The sequence below is a fragment of the Anas acuta genome, chromosome 2 (genome assembly GCF_963932015.1).
Source record: "Anas acuta chromosome 2, bAnaAcu1.1, whole genome shotgun sequence".
Classification (NCBI taxonomy): domain Eukaryota; kingdom Metazoa; phylum Chordata; class Aves; order Anseriformes; family Anatidae; genus Anas; species Anas acuta.
Window position 1 is genome coordinate 154,357,452 of NC_088980.1, and position 21,485 is coordinate 154,378,936.

Below are 21,485 nucleotides of genomic sequence, written 5' to 3' on the forward strand. Positions count from 1 at the left end.
TAAACTAAACTGTCATGTGTCTGAGAAATAGAATTCGCGTATTTAAGGGTTTGTGTCTAGCCATTTACCAAACTAAATAAGGAAAAAATAAAAAGAACCTGTTAATGTGTCAGCAGGCCAAAAACTTAGAAGTGTTCTGACTAGGATTTCAAATGAATAGAAATAATTGAAATGTTCTCAATGGCAGTTTCTAATGCTATAAATGAAGGAGTGGCAACTTCATGAGTTGAAATTTCAAAAAAAAACAAAACCATATTTAAGAAGACCTTTGAACAGATGACTCATTTAGATACTAAAATACCACATGTATGCTTTCAAGTAAATCTTACAAGTTAGAAAAATATGGACTAATTACTAGTGCTATCTAGTGTTATCGATAGTGTTAATGGTATCTAGTGATATCTGGAGTTATCTTGATTAATTATCTTTAAAAACCATTAGGAAGGACTCGGTTCCTGCAGTTTGTCAGCGCCTGTACATACAACTGGAAAGAAAATACGCCATCTACTGGAGAATACCTGAAAGCAGAAATCTTGGTGCTTCTGTAGATGCCATTTTACAGGATGTATTGCAAATAGGTAGATAAGAGGCATCCTGAGTACAAACAGGCTATCTGTTGGGAAAATGTTTCCATTAAGTTCAGAGTACCAGAATTACTTACGAATCTGATTCATAAATCAAAATTACTTACGTTTATCTGATCAATAAACTCCCACCCCGGTAACTACAAGACTAAAAAGCGTACTTTAGCCAAGCCTCTGTGATAAAGCATTAATTAAAACAATTTTTGTATTTACAGTCAAAGATGCAACTGTCTTTCTGTTAGTGTCATTCCGTTTCTAATGGCTAAAAGTTGCATAAGCATAAAGACAGGATTCCTGGTTATAACAGGAATGGTTATAATTCCTGGTTATGACACTCTCCTGACGAAGTTTGCATTGGATTTTTCTGAATGATCAGTTTTCTGAATCGTTTAACTTCAGACAACACTAATTGCTCTGTGTTAGTACTAACATTTATAGAGTTATATGTGTTATGCTGCCTCAACTCCTGGTTTCATCTTGTTTTAATTTGAAACGGTGGGACTGGTAGCTTTGTAGTTTTATGTAACATTAGAGTGCCAGAAACTTCTTGTTCCAAGTCATAGACAATATCTGCATCACTTTGTTACAGGCAAAAAATAATGCTGTTACACTTCAGTAGCTAAAATTCTCTGTTACGCTCAGTATTTCTCTTTTTTATTTTTCTTTCCCTCTTTTCAAGGTTGGTCTGAGATTGTGGTTTGCCACTAAGCAAGTATGGAAGGTGTATGAAAGCTGAGTTGGTTCTTCTGGTGTTGAAGTTTGTGTTGAAATATTTTTGGTTTTGTGACTGCTAATATCAGTGTTCTTAGCTTTGTATAAGCAAAGCTAATAAAAATGAGCAAAAGATGCTGCTAACTTGTAAATGATCAAGAGTTAATCAGTTTGTCTCTCGCAGGTTTTGGAGACCTACATGTTTCACTCTTTTCTTAAAGCCCGTTTGAACAGAAAGATGGATGCTTTTGCTCGACTTGAGCTGAGTACCCAGTCTGAAGAAGACAGGTAATGCTTTCTCATTTCTTACTGTGTTTTTGAATCTCATTTTGGTGTAAGCGATAAGTCCTTTTGACTCTATTGGTGTGAGATCAGGTTATCCATGAATAAAATTGTGACTAACTGATAGGCCATTTTATTTAGCTTGCTCTGAAAGAATGATATAAATGTGTCCAGTCACAGCTGTTGGAATTGTAAATTAACACAGCGATTGTAACTTAATACTTTAAAACAGCAACAAAATAATCAAGTAGTCATTTACTGTGTATGTATACAGCGTTGTAAAACTAATTGCATATCTTTTAAAATTATTTCTCTCAGATTAAACTTGATGTTTCGTATCCCAAGAAGAATGGCCACGGAGAAAATGGCTTCTAAACAAATGAATTCACAGTCCACGATAAATAGGCGTATGGTGATCAGTATGCCTAATCTGCAAGATATCAAACTACCAGAAGTCCCCCCTAGAAATTCCTCATTTCGAAGAGTAGAAACAGACATTGGTAAGGGAAGAAGGTGTCAAACAAATGCTTTTCTGTTGTCTTTATGGGTGACATCGTTCAGTGATTTCCACAGAAGCAGGGTCAGATGCTAGAAAGAAACGGCGAGCTGGGTCACTTTGAGCCTGTGCTTATATATGTGTGTATCATATTTTAATTTGCATATTCATATATCAAATATATTTTATATTACTGATGTTATCAAAATAGGGAACACTCTGATAATAAGGAGGATGTGCATACAGTGCATCTGTGTCCTTAGCACAACTGGAATTTCTTTGCATTATTTATAGTACTGCTGCTTGTGAAGATACTCACACTTTTACTCGCTGCTTATGCTAATCAGTGTACCTTCTTTTTTTTGTTTTTAGCTCTGAAGATGCCCTCCAAATCAGTCACCACGTTCAAAATCCCAGAAATTCACTTTCCTCTGATGTACCAGTGTGTTCACTCCTACTATACAGAATTCTTCAACCATCTCAGCAAAGCTATAAATACCTTACCACCTGACAAGTCAGCATTGCTGGCAAGGTACTTCTACCTCCGGGGACTTATTAGCTTGATGCAAGGGAAGCTACTAAATGCACTTTCTGACTTTCAGAACCTAGATAAAACAGACTTAAGAATTTTTCCTACTGATCTTGTAAGAAAGATCGTGGAAACCATGCCTCCTTCTGAGCGTTTTCAAGCAGACCGCAAGCCTGAGCTGAAGAAGCTGATAAGTCGAGTGATGGAAAAACAAAGGGAAGTTACAAAAATAGATGACCACGTAAAAAACTTTGCATTGCCAAAAACACACATGCAACTGGATGATTTTGTGAAGCGAATCCAGGAGTCTGGGATTGTCAGAGACAAAGACACTATACATCGGTTGTTTGATGCCTTAACAGTAGGTGGGTAGAAAATATATTTTTATGGATTATCTACATTGACATAATGACAGTTCTACAATAAAGACAAGGAATCTGCTTATGTGCACACAGCTTACAGTTTTCCAGATTGTGTAGATGAGGTAGTTTTACTTGTTTTGTGATCTGTGGTGTGCAGTTCTGCTTTGGCTTAGAGAGTAAAGTGTTGACCTAATTGCCAAGGGAAAATAAGTCTTAAAAATCACCAGGTAGCTTGGCAAGGTGGCAGACTGTTAAAAGCACCTAGCAAATTCCAGAATTCAAGTAGCTACAAATTAAATTCCTCTTGGATGGTCATCATAGCAAAAGGAGAGGTTACTTCCATGTTTGAGAGAACTGCCTTATCTCCTGAATGAGATCTGAGTCTTGTGACAGATTTCTAAAAACAGTTTGAGAGTGCTTTCATAAAACACTGGTTCTTTCTGGACCTAGTCACTGCAGTAACTGTTACATTTTGTGCCACGAAGGATTAAATGTTAGTCAAAATAGCAAGATGTTCTGAGGCGAAAGGTGGAATACACTTCTCAAGAATTTGTTTGACTCTGCTTTCAGACCCACTTGAATTCTTAGAATAATTATGTATTTGGAATAACTGTTGCTGAAGTCTTTAATTGCTGGAAGTCTAACTTTTATTCCAGGTTAAGTATGTAGCATAGTAACACAGTATAGGATAAGGAACTGGAATGTAATAATGAAAAATATTCAGTTCAGTAGGGGATTACAAATCCTTTCCCATTGTCTGGCTGGATTTTTCTGATAAGAATTTAAAAAAAAGAAATAATGGTGCAGTGTTTGCATTTTCCTTCTCTATAAATCCTTCTCAAGAAAGTTTTTGTCTCCAAACTCTTTTCCAGGCCAACTTTTTTTTTTTTTTTGATATTTTTTGTACTCTGTTTACCCATTATGCTGCTAGAAGCACAAACTGAAAGTTTAAAGCTATCCTTTAAAGCCATCTTTCTGTTTAAATCTGTATAATAGTTTCTCACAGTAACCAGCATTCTGCTTTTTTTAGGGCATCAGAAACAAATCGATCCTGAAACATTCAGAGACTTCTACAACTACTGGAAAGAAACCGAAGCAGAAGCTCAAGAAGTGAATCTGCCACCGGCAGTAATAGAGCATCTAGATAAAAACGAATGTGTCTACAAGTTGTCTTGCTCAGTTAAAACTAACTATGGTGTAGGAAAAATAGCACTGACCCAAAAACGCTTGTTCCTTTTGACCGAAGGAGGACGTCCTGGCTATATCCATATTGCTGCTTTCAGGGACATAGAGGTGAGCATCGAGGAATTTCTCTTGCATGATCCTGGATCACGAATCTTGTTCCATTCTACTAAGAGATTTGCCTCAACCTGACTGTTTCAGTGAGGATTGTAGGAAACACCTCTGATATCAGTGATCAGATAAAATTCTGGATCTTCAGGCCGAGAATTGCAGGGTTGAGGTGTGCTGGGTCCTAAGATGGCATGGTACAAAAATCTGAAGCCTGTAACCTCTAGATATACAGAAAGATGCAAAGTACAGTGGGATATAGAGCTGGAGGTGTGTAAAAACACGAGTGTTTTTACTCGTGGGTCTGCACCTCACCCGTGCCTGCACGGTACATCTTCCTTGCTTTCTTTCTTCCCAGGATGTGAAGGTCACAACTGTAGCTTTCCTTCTTTTGAAAATACCTACTCTGAGGATTGCAACAAGATCCAAAAAAGAAGTCTTTGAAGCTAACCTTAAAACAGAGTGTGATCTCTGGCACCTGATAGTGAAAGAAATGTGGGCTGGGAAGAAAATGGCAGATGATCACAAGGTATAAACTTGGGCACATCTAACTGGATAAGGGGTGTGCTTTCTCTGTTCTGAATTACTCATGTATCAATCTTGGAATTTCTATGTTTCAGCACATGATAGCTAAGTAATAAGCTGCTGCTTCTGATGTTTCTTCTAAATATGGTACATCCAGAATACTACCAAAAAAAGTGAAGTTACATTTAAAAATTACTTTTTTCTAATCCATTAGCCTGGACCTTTTTGTTTAGTCACCAGTTATGGGAAATAGTTCTATAGTTTAAACTTACAGCATGAGAGTATTGATCCCAAAAGAAAGCTTCCCACAAGTTGCTTCCCTTAAAGTGTATAATATACAGAAAGATTTTGTCACGTGGGAATCTTGGTGGTTCTAGATCCCTTTGAATGAACAGAGCAAGATGCTTTCTTCTGTCACAGAAACCTTGAGAAAAAGGATCACACAACCATGGTTTCCATCTAAAACACCAAATCCTCCAGCAGTGATGAGTTTAATAGTGAAAATGTGTCTTGATGTTTCTCCAGGAAGGTTTTGGATCATTTTAGCTGAGATCAAGAGTAATGCACTTCTGTGCAGAGAGGTCCAGGCTGAAAATTGGTCCCTACCCTGTCCATGCTGTGTGGTTTCCATCAGTGCAGCTCATGTGGTTTCGTTTGCACATCCCGAGTCTGAACTTCCAGATCTGGAATACTTCTTTCAGTGCAATGAGTTAAAAGTAGCTCTTCTTTCCCTGCTCTGTGCCCTTGCTTGGGGGTGAAATGGGACGCGGGAGTGGGGTTTGAAATGGGGTCTGACTGCACTTAGCATGGGCTGTGCTCCAGGGACACAACCTTGTGAAAGATAACTTGTGAAAATAACAAACTACAGTAAGACTTTTGTCTTTAGGATCCACAGTATATTCAGCAGGCGCTGACAAACGTTCTCCTGATGGATGCTGTGGTTGGTGCACTACAGTCCTCCAAAAGCATCTACGCAGCCTCTAAACTGTCGTATTTTGACAGGATGAAAAACGAAGGTCAGTCACACAGCAATACCACAAAGCCTGCTCTGGGTTCACCATCTGCCTCAGCTTCTTCTGTTTACATTAAGTTTTTCAAGCTAATTTCTGCAGAAATGCATAAATTGCATATATGCATAAAAAATGCATAGTTTGTTAAATAGTAGCTTTATTTATTTATTTTGCTCCTGTGCATCACGACATAGTTGGCATGTCTATGTCCATATATAGGCTGCTGGATTTTTGTTTCACTTCTTTATTGCTTGGGTGTTGTATGCGTGATTCTCTTACCAGAATTCATACAAATACTGTTTGGGCTTTCATGGTCAGCCAAAGTTAGAGGGAAAGAAAAATGAAAGATAATAATTTTAATTTTATTAAGTGGTGCAGAATTATTCTTTCAGAAGAATTACAGATCTATTTCAGGCTTTAAGCATGCGCTTTGTAACCTTTTACATCTCTATTTCAGTGCCCATGATGGTACCCAAAACAACCTCAGAGACGTTAAAGCACAAGATCAACCCCTCAGCTGGTGAGACGTTTCCACAAGCAATAGATGTCTTGCTTTATACTCCAGGTGAGGTGATGAATTTCTCTGTGTTAGCTTTAATTAGCCTATAAAGCAGGTTATCTCCCAGCACCTGGTATGGTTCTGTTCACATTCTGACAGCCTTTGGTTGCGTGTAGAATACTAAAACAGGAAAATCATTAAAAAAGAACAGCAATGTTGCATATTAAGATACTCCAAGGTATATTTTCAAAGCTGTAATTTGCTTCCCAATGTGTATGTGTTATAATGGTCTCCAATTATGTGTTAATGCGCTGATTTCCCATTAAGACTTCCACCTCACTTATTGAGCGGGGTGGAAGAAGGATGCTCCACTATTGATCAATAATCATTCACCGTTCCTTTTCATCTTCCAGTAGAGTCATATGGGGGTGTTTTGTGGAACCACAGTGCAGGGAATAGTGTACTACCTCTTGAAATCCCAGACAGATCCATATTCCTCTGGATCACACAGGATACAGTGACAACCAATGTCTAATTTGTTGCACTTGATTTAAGTCCACTACTGAAGAACGTATTACCGTGTTCCTTGCGAGCAAAAGTTTGATAGTTGGCAAATTTGTACCTCACTGATTCAAAATGTGCTGGAGGAAAAAAAAAAAAAAGTTAAGGATGAAAGTCTCATCATTTCAGATGCTTAATTTGGGTTGGCTCTGATTTTTCAGAGCAGTCGTACATGTATTCCACTTCTTAATGAGACTTGAATATAAATTCAGCTTTTCACCTCAGGTTTAACGTCTGGAAGTGAGGAGTGTGCTGCACATGAGAAGTTCTGGATTAAATGATTTACATGGGTGTTCTGGTTCAGAAGCACTAAGAACTCCCTAGAGATCCTAACTTCTGCCTCACTCACGACATGCATTTAGCCAGAAAGTGAAGGAGAAAGCCTAGAAATAACTCTCCTTTGCTGCAAGATCCTGCTCTAATTCAAAAGTAAATCTATACAGTGCAGGACATCTGGCAGTGATGTATGAGACACAAAGTATATGATCATACACTTAAAAACAAAACAAAAGGCATGTATCTGAGGCTGTTCACAGTGGGTGTGAATGTGGGAAGTGGAGCTACTAATTCTGGGTTAAATTCATAACCTTACTAGTCTTCTGATGCAAGTTCACATTTAATTCCTAATATTTGGGCAACAGATAGGTCAGGAGCACAAATTCATCATGAGCTGTGTCATCCAATTCATTAACTGGAGCACTAAGTGGCAGCACACGGGTGTATTTTGTTAGGAAGTTGCTCTGCCTAACCTAATAACGTTTTTTTTCCCTGTGTCTCCAAAAGTGGTTTAATTTTCTCCTCTGTTTCTTTTTTAGGACATCTTGACCCTACAGAAAGACCTGACAGCGCTCACCCGAAACTCTGGTGTGCTTTAAATGAGGGGAAAGTGGTGGTTTTTGACGCATCTACCTGGTCTATCCAACAGCACTGCTTCAGAATGGGCCGCTGCAGGCTGGTGAGACTTAACACATACCATAACTGCTTCTTCAGCTTGGTTTTTCTGTTGCTAGAACCCATGTGACCCTAAATCGTGGGGCTAGGCCATGCTGTTATTCATTAAAAGTTGTTGGAGGACATTCAGGTTGTTTGTGTCATGGTCATCTTGGAGAAATGAAAGCTTTTAAGGAAAAGGGAGAGGAGAGGAAATGGATTTATGCTGAAATAACTCAACTGGTAGGAAGTGATGGGTTGAGTGCTGGTCAGGTGTGCTGGGCTAGTGGCGTGGGCGCTTGGGGCAGGGAGGTTGCTTTGAAACAGCTTGAGTGGAGAGAGTCTACATAAAGAGAAGCTGAGGAGAGCCTAAAGAGTGCACGGAAAGTCATCTGTGATGAAGAACTGGAATCTGGTGCAAGGAAACCAGTGGATTATTTTGTAAGAGAGAGCAGTCAAAAAGAAGGTGACTCTAACAACAGATTAAAGAGAGATGCTTGGCTTGAAACAAGTAACTTGAAAGGGAGAGAATAACAACACGGAAAGCTAAATCAGATTTGGGACTGAGTGGAAAACATGCAGAAGAAAGAACAAGCAGCAAAGGAGTTGGATAGGGGACTTGCATGGAAGTTGAGAAACATCTTTTAGGATAAATGTGGGAGAAAGGGAAAAGTAAAGCTGATGGTGAGGGGCTGGGGGTGGAGGAAAAGTGGAAATTTAGGGGAGGGGTTGGATGTTGCATATTCTGGAGAAGAGGCGGGAAGTTTGGAACCTATGGGACTTGGGAGAGAGAGAAATTAAAAGTTTCTGAATACAGAAAGGATGTTCCAGAGGCAGTGAAGATGATATTTTCCGAGGCACCACTTCTAACTAAAGTGGGAAGTATGTTTATGTCAGGTGGCTAGTGCAGATTCTAATCCAGAGGACAGAAATACACCAACCTCAGTGGTTTCCCCTGGCACCATCTGTAACTTTTACTTTGTGTAAGCCAGGAAACACAGCTTGGAGTCAATAATCAAGATATGATTAATCCTAATTACTGAAGGTTAAACTCGGCAGAGATCTGTCCCTTTTCTCTCTCTTTCTTCCTCTCTCCCCTCTTCTTCAGCAGAGCAAAGCATAGAATACTGCAGTGCTGAGTCTTGATCTTGTTACAGTTTTATGGTAATTACTGGAACTCTTAATGCAGCATTTTTTTAAGTTACATTCAAAAGTGTTTTTCTTCTGAATTGTCTTTAATCCCGCTTTTTCTCCCCAGACTTGTATGGTGATGGTAGAACAGAGTCAAGTGTGGATCGGCTCTCAAGACTCCATAATTTATATAATCAACACCCACAGCATGTCCTGTAATAAGCAGCTAAATGATCATCGTTCTGATATCACTGACATCGTTGTGGAGAAGAAGAATGGGATACCCAGGTATATCTAATTACACTGTTTTTGTCTTAAAATACATTTACAATCAAAAGTGAAAGACTGGAAGAGTCGTGGATGTAAGGAGAATCTTCCTGTGGTTAAACAAAGAGACATTTTATGTAGCTAGAGAAGTATTCATCAGTCTGGGCACCTTCAGCCTGCAGTACAGGACCAGTTAAAGGTCTAAGTGATGCAGTATGGTGCCTTAATTATTTGACTGAAGCAAAAACAAAAAAACTAACTTTGCTCAAGGAGCATAGAGAAAACCAGTGGCTGATTTTCTGAGATGTTGGAAGGAAAAAACCTTACAGAGAGATCTGGACAAATTATAGGGCTGAGCAGTCACCAACTGTATGAAGTTAAACAAGAGCGAGGGTCAGATTCTGCACATTGGAAGGGGCTCCTGTGAATATATGTACAGACTGTGGGATGAGAGGCTGGAGAGAAAGGGATTTGGGGATGTGGTCAATGACAAGCTGAATATGTGTCAAGAATCTTAATCAAAAGTCCTAACAAGCAACAGCGTTCAGGAGGATTATAGGGGATGTTTTTGTTGTACTTAACTCCTCAAGCATGATGTAATTGGTGCTCTAGTTAAAGCGTAGGTCTTTCCTTAGGCGTCTTTTTGGGAATGGGATGATGGGATGGATGTGTTCTCATCCATTCAAGGCTCTGGTCACTGTTTCAAATAATTTAGCGAGGCTGAGTGTTCACTGCTAAAATGATTTGTGTCTGGCTTGGAGCCTCTTGGATTTCAGTCTATGAAGTGAAAAAAGGTAATTAGGCTTACCTGCAAAATAGCAAATTTTACGCTAAGCCTCTTCTGTGCATGAATTCTGTTGTGAACATGAATGTACACTGTGCTGTCATTATTAATTTTTTATCTGTACCAACAGTGAAGCGTACTCGAGCAGCTTAGATGGCACGGTGATCGCTTGGAACATCAACACTCTGAAAGTTAACCGTGTGTTTCAGCTGCCCTGCCAGAACCTCACTTCTATCAAACTTCATAATGACCAGCTGTGGTGCTGTAAGTTCATTACTCTAACAATTAACTTTATTTTTTTAAATCTTCACACGATATGCTGTTTTATTAGGCAGAACAGTCCATTAATCTCAAACACTGACTTTTCAGTATGTGATATTCTTTCCACTTGGTCTGTTTAAGCAGTCTTCAGCAGGTAAGGCTTCCAAAACACTTTCATAGTTGGCTAGCGTGGATCTCTCCTAAAGGTATTATCCTTACTGCAGGATGTGACTTCTTGCTACACCCTGTTTGTCTGCCCTTCCCTGCAAATTGGAATGAAAAGCTTTGAAAAAGCCCTTTAAAAGTCTAGAGTGACAATGATGTTTGCAAATTCCATTTGATATTTTGGCTAGCTTTGATGTTATTGGTCCGACCTGGTAATCCTCATGCCTGCCTTCTGGCCCTGAACCTGTCATCCCCTCTGCAGAAGTCTAGATAAATAAAGGCAGGATTTATGTTTGGGTAAAGGATTATCTCCTAATACTCCTTTAGATCTCCTAATGTAAAGGAGTTTGGTTTTTCTCCTCGCAGTGTTTTTGGATTCCTAACAGGTGTTCATGCTACAGAATTGTAACCAGAGTTTAGAGAAAGGACAGATGTAAAAAATAGATGCTATAAAAAAGAGGAAGAAGAACCTCCAAGATTTCACTGTTGACTTGAGAAACAAGACAGCTGTTAGATGCATCTGCTTTATTTTGCCTGTTTTCCCCCTGCTTTGTGGCTGTGGAAGAAGCAGGCACTTCCGCTAACAGCGCTTTCTCTTTCGTATTGAAGGTACTGGAAGTTGCATACTCGTTATGTCAACTTATGAATTTCGACTGCAGATGAAAATTGATTGCCACCTGAAGGATTTGCGTTCATATTTCCTCTGCTTCCAGCTCTTTCCTGAGGTATTAAATTTGAATTGGTAGTCATACCGTCTCCACACCACATTATGCGGTGTTACAAGTGAAAATACTGTTACTTAGCATGTTATGCTTCCTGTCAGCAGTGCTGCTAAACAAAACTTTCTGTCCTTTAGAGAAATGAAATGTGGGCATCGTATTCAGGGAGCAGTGACCTGTATATTTGGAACACCAAAGACTTCACAAGCACGCCCCAAAAAATTCATCTTCAGGATTGCTCTGAGATTACCTGCATGATACAAGTTAAAAACCAGGTGGGAGACATTTGGACTGTTCTTACTCGTGGAATTCTTGTAGAAGGGTCCCTTGATATTTAATCTAAAGGCTCCTGCAGCTGAGCTTTGGAAGAAAATGTTAATAGACTAACAATAAATGCCCATTAGCATGCCTAGTTTCGTAGACGACCTTTTTCTTGTTTAGTTACCTCATGCACAACTCGACAGAGGCCAATGGAGCTTCCCCCTGAGCTGTTTTGTGTCCCTGTCACTTCTGGCCTCAGGCTGCGTGCCTGCTGTTTTGAGTAGTGTCAGTAGCTGTGTGTGTGGCTGTAGTGGTACCATATGGACAGGTTTATGTTTAACTCACAAAGAAATGGTTAATAGATATCTGTTGGGGGAAAAAAGCTTCCTCCGCTCAGATTTTCCGTACTGCCATCCTCTAAAATGAAGCACTTCATGAAAAAATTCATGAAGCAGGGAAGATTTCTGTGCCCTTGGCTCAGTTTGTGATCTGAAATGAGAAAAGCTAACCTGTAAATTAGAAGCTTGTTTGGAAAGCCATATCATTAAGGGCTCTTTTGCTCTACTTTGAACTTTGCTCCTTTTCTCTTTAACTCATTCCTCACTCAACTCCACCTTAACTAACCTTGATATCAAAGAAACAACTGGAAAATATCCCTGCGTGCTCCATCTCCTGACCCTGAGTGTTCAAACACCATCTTCCAGCCTGCCTCTGTTGTCCAAGCTTGTCATTGTGCCTGGAGCACCCACACTCCTCTTCCTCACAGCTCTGCAGATAAACTCACTCACTCTCCTTGAATCTTGCTGAGGGGTACTAAACAAGAAATAAATGGGTGTATTTCTTCCTCAGTCTCATCTAGTTTTGGACCCAAATTCTGTAAACCTTGAATTTGCTGGTTCGGCAGCTTCCTGGAGCAGCAGGTTCCAGAAGTTCACTGCCAGCTGTATAAAGAGAAGTGCTTTCTTCTGCATGAAACTGAACTCTTTCTAGTTTCCACACGGGGCCCTTACTTCTCTAGTTGTGGGATTTGTTGAAAAATAGTTCTACATTCTTCTTCTACATTCTCATCTGCACTCTTGTGATCTCTTTTTTTTTTTTTTTTTTGTCAGAAGCCCAGCTGACTTGCTCCCAATAGATCAGATTAAAAAATATTCTGTATTAATGCTCACCACCAGTAAGAATTTCTTCATTTACTCAGTGATTTTATCCCCTGTGATGATCTCTGCTATCTTTCCAGGGATGGAAGTCAGACTTGTTAGCCTGATTATTTCATTTTTCCTAAGGATGCTCTTCAGGACCCCTTTCTTTGTAGGGAAAACCATGAATCCAATAAATACATATATGGGAGATTCTCAGTGTTCCCTTCTTCCAGCTTAGCAAGACTGAACCTCACTTTATTCTCATGGCATGCAAATCTCCTGTTTCGGCTGTGTCCTAGAACAAAATCTATCAAAAAACATTATTCTGTTATGTTTTTCTTCCAGATGTGGGTTGGCAGCAGCGGAACATCCCAGGGCAAAACCAAAGGGAAGATCTACGTGGTCAGCACTGAGAAGAAGAGCGTGGAGAAGGAGTTGGTTGGGCACGCCGACACAGTAAAGGCGCTTTGCTCGGCAGAGGACAGATACGTGCTCAGCGGTGCTGGAAAGGAGGAAGGGAAAATTGCAATTTGGAAGGTCGAGTAGTTCTGCTTTCCAAAATATGGAAATGCAAATTCAGCGTGCCTGCCTGTGCTGGAAGAAGACCTCGGGCTTTGTTTACTGTAGCGTTTTGCATCTATTTCAACCAGCCGTCAGTGTTATTTTTGTATTTATTGAGTTATTTTTCGGAGCTACGTTGTTGTAGAAAATCAGACTAGAAGCGAATCTCACCTTGCACCTTGAATTGCACCTGCACGTTGGGTAAAGCAATGGAAATGTGAATAGCGGGGCCACGGGCTTTCAACTTCCCCTATTTTGGTGTGAAGGATCGGAGCTGGAGGCCGGACCCCGTGGTGTGGGCTGCACTGAGAGAGCCAAAGCTAGCGGAGGATCAGCTTGGTAATTCCACAGGGATGTTTTTTCAGCGATGCATGGATTACCTTAAAAACTCACAAAAAATGGCCTTACAGCCTGAAATAGTTGGAAATGTTCACAGGAGGGAAAAACACAAACAACACAGAACCCAGTCTCTCCAAAAAAAAAAAAAGCAACAAAACCCCAAACAAAACACCCAAATGTGTTAATTTGATTTATTGAGTTGCTGTAAATGCCCAGTACCTTTCTGAACCAGCAGATTTAGGTGGGAGGGCCGTCTGCTACCGCTGTGTGTATATTTATGGTGCTGTTATTTACAAGGTAGGTCCAGGCGGCCTCTCCCTGATGGCACTGAAAGCTTCCTGCTGGTAAAGCAAGATACTTGGGTAGTCTCCATAAGGTTTTACTTCTTAAACCTGTTCTTCCTGTAAAAACAGTGCAGTTGATACTCGTAACACTTCATGCAACTGATTTTTTTTCATTTGAAGCACTTAATACATGCAGCAGTTTATTATTAATAGTTTATTGAAAGAACGTATATCAGGCTTTCTTTTGGAAGCAACACTTAAGTTGCCTTGCAGACAAATCTCTGCCAGCCCTCTCTTCGGTCACCCTTTCTGTAAGCAGAGGAGCTGCTGTTATTTAATGGAGAACCTGCTTAATTTAATGTAATTTTATTTAAGTTCTGCAAAGTCATCAAACTACTCCTTAATTACTGGAGTGGGCACCATCAGATTGCAGTCAAAGGGATTCTTTCAAGCAGCATTCCCTGATCTATTCCTGATTATTTTTTTTTTTCCCCATTGGTAACAAAATCATCTTCAAGTAAAACAAGAAATCTTTGCAGAATAATTTTATTTGTGTCAGTAGAGTGGAAGACAATATTTAAATTATTGTAAGTAGAAGGAAAAAATGGGCTGCTACTTTTTTAACAAGTGTAAACTGAAACAGTGAAGTGTAAACTACTGTAAATGTACTTCATGTCATACTTCTGACTCTTTCAATGTACTGACAATTTCATCATATGATGGCAAATGTAATTTTATCTTTTTAGTATTTTTTTTCAATTTAAGAATATTAAACACTATATTGATACTCTAGACTGTCTTTATGTCTTGTTCTTTCTCCTGTTTAACTTTTTTTTTATAAGTATTTAAATTATTGATAAACCCGAAAGTGGTGCTGCACCCTGCCAGCCTGTGTTACAGCCAGCTGCTATTTTTGATCTCACTTGCCCAGAGAGGCTTTGGCTCCTCTCTGCCTTCAGTTTAACACCAACTAATTGCCTTCTGGAGAGGACATGGAGACCTTCTGAGCTCTAGGACGCCCCTTTGAGGAGCGGAGCTGCAGCAGGGCCCTGTCTGAGCACACTCGGTGGCTCCTTAGCCCCGTGCTGGGGCTGCTCAGCTGTGCCGTGCAGCTTTCAGTTCACCTCTTCCGCCTCTTGGAAAGATTCCTTGTTTTTTTTTTGGAAGCCGGCTGCGGTTCAGGGCTAACTTGCGGTCTGTTCCTTCCTGCAGTTGATGATTCAAGCCGAGGGATGGCAGCATCTGCTTCTAGAAGTAACCCACAGGAGCTGCAGCGATGGGAGCTCCGGCTGCGAGCAGGTCAGAGGCCGCGCTGGGGCCGAGGATGAGGTGGGGAGCGCTGGGTGGAGGCTGCAGGGGTCCCTGCAGGTCCCTGCCTTTCCCCAGCCCCAGCTTTTGGCCCACTTTTTCCTGCTGCAGCCCCTTTAGGGCCAGGTCCAGCAGGGTCTCACACCCCATGAAAGCAGAGGAGAGGCAGCTGTGCAGGTGAAGGAGGGAGGAAGCAGTCCCCTGAGCTGCTTTGCCCTTGTAGCTCTCAACATTGGCCTTTGTTGGCTTCGCAGGTGGCTGCCACCCCTCGCCTCTGCCTGGGAATGCAAAGCCCTGAGAGCAAACAGCAAAAAAAAACAGGCGTGCACCTCGCCCAGGCTGCAGCACGTTGCTCCTCCATGGGTATTCCCTCCCTCAAACATCACAAAACGTCACAAAAATACCCCCACCCCTACAAACAACACAGGAACGCGAGCCCCAAACTCTTACTGAAATGTTTATTAAGATCGAACTTCAGAACAACAGATCAGAACACAACGGCTCGTGAAGTAGAATAGCTCTAAATTGATTTTTTTGTTGTTGTTGTTTTCTACGCGTAAATGAAAAAAAATAAATCGAGATTATACAAAAAGAACAGAAAGTGCAGAACACAATAAAACAGTTCTCATGCAACAAATCTTGTTTTTTTTTTTGACCTTAAAACAGAAAATAAGCTCAACAGTGTAGAAATAAAAAACATACATACATTATGCCGTCTATGCACTCAAACATTCATCTGTGACATTACTTTTCTTTATCCCTTTTTCCTCATAAAACTTAACATTATGTGTTTAACACATGCTTATAAACATTGCTAAACTCAGCAAGAGCTATTATAGTGCCCCAACTTAATAAGTTGATAAAAAAGTAGTTGTCATATGGCCAGTTCACAAAGGAACTAAATATTCTCTTTTTATTTTTATTTTTTTTTCCGCTATGAGATGCCTATATGCAGCTTTCTATTAATATGAGGCATTTTAAAGAAGCTGGTCATTTGGCTACCAAAAGGGCTTAGTGTTCATGTTACATCCGAAAGAAAATCATCATCGGGAAGTGCCAATGTGATAAGAGAGAAGTCTTCCTGGTTTTGGGGCTGTTTACTACAATTTGGCTATCGCTGAGGATTGAATAGGTGTGGGCAATGCCTGGCTGAGCAAGGCAATGCTCCTAGAGCTCCACCCACAACTCTGAAATTTTGGAAATGTCAGACAATTTCAGAACGTGGTAGAATATGTCAAAATGAACCCATGTCCGGGCTTTTCTGTAAAGCTTTAGCAGGTCGTAACTGTGCCAAAAGCCTTTGAATTTGAGAAGAAAAATGAATTTGAGAAGAAATTTGAAAACATTCTCTTTTTTTTGAGGTGTAAATGCTTGCCACTAAACTACTGTAATTTCGGTCAATGTCGGAGTGCCCGTGTTTCCCTGTGCGAGGCTGAAAGCCTGAGCCCCTTGGTTATTATCTAACACCCTTTCTAACTGGCCAGGCTGCTGAAACCAAAGAGGCTGCTGCAGCTCGCCTCTTGTTCTGGATGCAACATGAGAAACAGAAAACTTTGGGTAGCTCCCCTGGTTTTAAAATGACCACTTTTTCAACGCGCTTTACAAACGTTCAGCTTTGTCGCTTAAGAATAACAGCTAGAGAACTCTCTGTAACCATAAAAGTTTCTGCAAAGAAAAATAAAATTTGGTATTTCTTCTACACAGTCATTAACAACATTTCTGTGCAACATTTGGTGTTCATTAACATTTATTTGGCCTATGAAAAGGAAACGAGGACAAAACAGCTGCAAAGAAAACCGACTTCTCTTTCACAATAGATACTTCAGATGCCGAAGCTGCTACATGTGCTTGGAGTATCATGCAGGAGTTTACTTAGTGATTTAAATAAGGTCTATACGTGTAGCCGAGCTCATCGCGCAGCGGGCTAGGACGAGGGAAAAGCTGGAAGAACTCAGATGAAAACCTTGCTGAGAACAGTCGCCTTGGGCTCCCGAGGCGAGGGGAAAAGGACAGCGCGTGTTTCAGGGAGCGCTAACCTCTGCGGGATTTACTGGCTTCCTCCCTCCCGATGATGAACAACCCACAGCTTTTGGTGCCTGCTTACTGCCAGCGCTCGCAAACGACCGGAGTTGTGTTCCGAAAAGGCTATGTAGGTAATAAATCTCTATGCCCGTCATCTAACCAGCAGGAAGGGAAACATTCCTAAGAAATTATTGCTTCTGGAATCTCAAATTGCCAGCCGCAAGCGGTTCAGACCTGACTGGGCTCTTGCGATAACCCAGCAGTGCAAAATCCTTACTACGCCTTGCTGAGCGCATCGCTTGGAGCTTCTCTGCCTCCCTGTGGCTATTCCTACCCACACACAGCTCACAAACCACAAAGTCCTCACGAAAACACTCAAGAAACTGAGCACTGACGGTGCCTGATGCAGAGGTGCTGGAGGTCAGAAAGGCCGCAGCAAAACATTAAAATTGTTTACAGTATAGAGCGACTCGGAATGAAACCACTGCGCCTCAAGACGACTGCATGAAGGTCCCAGGACACGGAGCACGCAGGATGAGCTCATACAGGAATACCAGCAAACAAAAATGACACTTACTATCACCAGGAATAAAAAACAAAGCCCCCTCAACTCTCTCTTCTGTAATAAAGACATAAAATCATACTAGTTTAGCTTTGAATTGTGACAAAACCCATCTTTTCTGTATCAAAATAAAGGTAAGGGACACATCTAGACACAAACGAGTGCCCACTCTACCCTGAGCAGTGCCGGGGCTAAGAAAACTCTCAGAAATTCCAGAAAAAAAGCATTTATCTCTCTGACAGACGTCAGAAACCATCACTGGTGAGCGCACTGGAAGTCAGCGCAGTGGTTTCACAGGCTGGCCGAGGTACAGGAGGAGATACTTTGGCAGGGGCTGCCCCCAGTTAATTCTTCTGGCAACACTACAAATACTTCAGCCTGTTTACAATGGGTAATTATTTCCTTTGGCTTTAGAGGGCAGTGAAATAGAGCTTCCTGCTCCAAGGCGGTGTGCGTATTTCTGCGTCGTGAAGGGTAATTAAAGAACCCCATAGCCAATCCCAAATCTGGCTTTTAACGTCCAATTCTTTGAAACGAGGCTCAGCAAAACGCTGCCTGGGACAAACCGGCCCTGCTCTGCCTGCGACTGAACCCCCCTGGGCTGGAAATGTCGTTCTCCCTCCTCGCCGCTCGCCCCGGCCGAGAAAGCTAAATAAAAGAGCGTGACCTCAACCCCAAAACTGTTTTGCGTTCCCTGTGCAAGAAATCTTGGCTTACAAAGGCGCTGCCTGGAGCAACGCCGGGCTGAAGCTACCATTCACAATCACCGAAACCACGACCGGGGGGAAAACGGGGGAAGGCTGGCGCTGACCAGAAGATTTTCAGCAGGTTTTCAAAGTGTAGAAGAACCTTTTGAGAAGTAGAGACTGAAATAAGGAGCGTTCGACAGTGTTCGTTGAACCGAAAGCAGAACCTTCAAGGAGTTTTCAAAATAAAATATTAAAGCCGCTTTAGAACGTCTAACTCAGTTTGTATTTTACATGAATGCCAGTTATAGGGTGAAATACAATGCGCAGCTCTGTTAGATAGGAATATCACCAGAATATATTAAATGTAACTGAGATGATCAAATTCACGGCAGAAGGTCAGTTAAAGCGTTTCTCGCAACTGATTGCTTCAGTAAGGTCTCGTGTTTTTCAGTAGTACTACTCCCCTGTCCGAACACAGTTCACAGTATGTGTCCTAAATAAAAAAAAAAAAATCACCTTAAAGAAAAAAAAAAGACTTTTTTGAGACATTTGAGAAAAAAAATAATAAAAGTCTTGTGCGATTACACGACATCGTCACCCTTGCCAGCATAAAGACGTCGGCACCGACCGAAAGCCTTCAGCTGGAAACCACACCAGGAATTCGTCGGTGATGCCAGCCGAGACCGCACGTCGACTTTGAAGATACCAAAAGAAACATTTCTTAAATACATCGACAATTCAAGTAATTTGTTAAAAACTGCTTCTCATTTGGAAATATATATATATAGATTTTTTTTTTTTCTTTTGACTGACTATATTGCAGCATGATTTCCACATGCAGGTTTAAAGGACTGTAGTAGAAGAAGTTTGAGGCAGCAGGAATCTTACGAGGAGCTGTGTGAGTCGGCTGCTTAGCCCACGGATGGGCTGCAGCCTGTAGGTCCACGCGAAAATGGGTCAATAGCATCACAAACGCTTCTCAGAAGACGACGGGTGGAAGTTGGGGTCCTGAAGTTGCTTTAAACGGCTGCCGGATCTCTGAGCTTCGTCTGCCCATGGACTGGGGAACTGCCAGCGATCCCGATCAGGTTTTAAATCGGATTAGCACAGCTCTTTGAAGCTCTTCACAGCAAATGTCTTTGCACCGTGGCTACGTCCTGAATCAAGGAAGGGGGCGCAGAGGTTACGCTGATGGGATTGGACCAGCCTACAAGTCCTCCAACACACGGCCTGGAACAGCAACACACGCTAGTGGGTTGGATTTTAAGGCCTAAAAACTGTTTCCGACACGGATTTTTACACAACCAGATGATGCCACAAAGTCACAGAGGTAGGCCTGACACTGTGCTCTTCCCCCGGCCGCTGCCTTCCCAGCCGGGAGGTTAAAGGATCAGAAAAAGTGCAATTAAGCAACAGCTTTCCTTTCCCCACGGGTGACAACTCGCACACCCCATCCCACCAAGCTGACCCCACAGACAACCCTTCCCCACGGCAGCTTCATCCAGAGACGATTGGGTTTAAACGCCGAGAACACCCCAAAGCTCACGGGCACACGAAACTCCCAGCAAGAAATTGTCACAGCGTTATTTCCAAAGACATTCACAAAGCTCAGCACTCGTGACAAAAAACCTGTGAGTGCCGACCGCCTCTCCCAGCCGCTGCTCCTTCCACCTCTGGTTCACATCACGCACCCAACGCCACCCGCCTGGGCCAAGCAGCAGACGTGGGAGCAGCTGGTGGACAGTATGACCAAAAGGACTCGCAGCAGTTTCTTAGAAACTGCAGCAATTGCTTCTTTTCTTTGTGAAAATAAAACTATTCTGTAGTAATTGCACGAACGAAAATATGAAATCTAAAATTCATGTTAAAGAACTGTAGCTGTCAGACCAATAATACGCTCCTGAAAAAAAAAACTGGTCAAGGTGTCAAAGCGTTGGATTCAGCTACTGCACTAGTGAAATCTGAAATGTTCAGACAAAAAAAAATGGCAAGAGACTAGAAGTCGAGATAGCTTCCATTTTGAGTTAGTTTAAAAACAGCCGAAAACTTATTTTTTCTAACTGCTAATTGTATACACTGTGAGTCTCATGCAGATTAATAAAACTTATTTGAAATCTAAATGTATTCGCAATAAAAAAGTGTTCAGAAATGACATTTCTAAGTTGTAGAGAAAGCAATTAGCATCATAGCTACCTGTTCAAACCTAGAGTAAGGACTACAGAATTTCATTTACATTTTTGCATGTAACTGCCTGTTCTTCTGCAATTTTAGCTACAAGTAGTGAAGATCCTAATTCGTTTTCCTGGAAAAAAAAAAAAAAAAAAGAAAAGAAAGTTCTTGATCCTGCACCTGCACTCCCTGGAATGTGGTGAAGCCTCACACGGCTGACTCGCCCTCCAGCTCCGACGCGGCGGTGCCCTTGCGCGTGAGCTTCAGCACTGTCGGCTTCTCCGCGCTCGTGCTGCTGCCCTCGGTGGTCTCTGGAGGACCCAGTCCTTTCTGCTCTTCCTTCGGCTCTTCGTTGACCTCGGGGTATATCACCAAGAAGGTGGCTGTCAAAAAGCCCAGGAAGGATCCCACTGAAGCCACCATGGGAATGACTCTGACCGTGCCAACCACGTCCACCACGCCGCCGAGGGCGGAGGCCACGAGGATCTGGGAGATGTAAACCTGACACGACAGAATCGCACAATCGATGCCGAATCCTCGCTTGGAGTTCCCGGGGCTGTGGTGAATGTACTGGGAAGAGACAAGAAACGTGTTAGGAGGCAAAGCAAAGCAGGAAAGCAAACATTTAGACGGGTATCTTCCTCAATATCTCAGCCACGTGGTCAATTTTATGCCATGTCCAAAGCGACAAACTCCTTATCTCCTTATCAAAGCCTCCTCACCTTACCCCGAGGTAGATATTTACCTAGCGTGACTTTGGCTCCAGGATTAGGTTTCATAAAAAAAAAATCTACACGGAACCATTGGTGAAAATTATTTCTGTGATTTTAAACCAGGAATCTCCCTTCCAGCACAGAAACGTGTTATGATAAATAATCCTCGTGTAATCTGTAAGCCAAACGTCACAGGGCTAAAAACTGGGCAGGAAAGCTGTCCTCATTGCCAGCAGCATCAGGTTGCCTTACCTCTCCTCAAACCCTGAGCTGCAGGTCCAGGCTCACCTCAAGATCTAAGGCTGCCAAGAACCTAACTAATGCTACCATAA

The 21,485-nt window shown here is 41.7% G+C and overlaps 2 protein-coding genes and 1 long non-coding RNA gene across 10 annotated transcripts in view; 2 read left to right on the top strand and 1 right to left on the bottom strand.

Moving 5' to 3' along the window:
• Positions 1 to 14,482, top strand: part of DENND3 (DENN domain containing 3) — a 33,464-nt gene extending 18,982 nt beyond the window's left edge. Inside the window, exons 11-23 of the mRNA XM_068672737.1 lie at positions 1,480 to 1,583; positions 1,896 to 2,077; positions 2,446 to 2,967; positions 3,995 to 4,257; positions 4,613 to 4,783; positions 5,666 to 5,795; positions 6,247 to 6,354; positions 7,665 to 7,804; positions 9,038 to 9,198; positions 10,092 to 10,225; positions 10,997 to 11,112; positions 11,244 to 11,381; positions 12,852 to 14,482. Coding sequence (XP_068528838.1) covers positions 1,480 to 1,583; positions 1,896 to 2,077; positions 2,446 to 2,967; positions 3,995 to 4,257; positions 4,613 to 4,783; positions 5,666 to 5,795; positions 6,247 to 6,354; positions 7,665 to 7,804; positions 9,038 to 9,198; positions 10,092 to 10,225; positions 10,997 to 11,112; positions 11,244 to 11,381; positions 12,852 to 13,052 — 2,370 coding nt within the window. The 3' untranslated portion in view covers positions 13,053 to 14,482. The remainder of the gene's footprint in view (positions 1 to 1,479; positions 1,584 to 1,895; positions 2,078 to 2,445; positions 2,968 to 3,994; positions 4,258 to 4,612; positions 4,784 to 5,665; positions 5,796 to 6,246; positions 6,355 to 7,664; positions 7,805 to 9,037; positions 9,199 to 10,091; positions 10,226 to 10,996; positions 11,113 to 11,243; positions 11,382 to 12,851) is intronic.
• Positions 14,483 to 14,856: 374 nt separating this feature from the next.
• LOC137851534 (uncharacterized) lies at positions 14,857 to 15,699 on the top strand. Its single transcript, XR_011093268.1, has 2 exons — positions 14,857 to 14,989; positions 15,253 to 15,699. It is a non-coding gene; the product is annotated as an uncharacterized lncRNA (long non-coding RNA).
• The window catches only part of SLC45A4 (solute carrier family 45 member 4), a 69,819-nt gene continuing 63,776 nt past the window's right edge, over positions 15,443 to 21,485 (bottom strand). For 7 of the 8 annotated variants that reach the window (XM_068672741.1, XM_068672740.1, XM_068672746.1 and 4 more), the window contains one exon: positions 15,443 to 21,010. In XM_068672741.1, coding sequence (XP_068528842.1) covers positions 20,648 to 21,010 — 363 coding nt within the window. In that variant the 3' untranslated portion in view covers positions 15,443 to 20,647. The remainder of the gene's footprint in view (positions 21,011 to 21,485) is intronic. The other variant, XM_068672745.1, reaches the window with a different exon arrangement.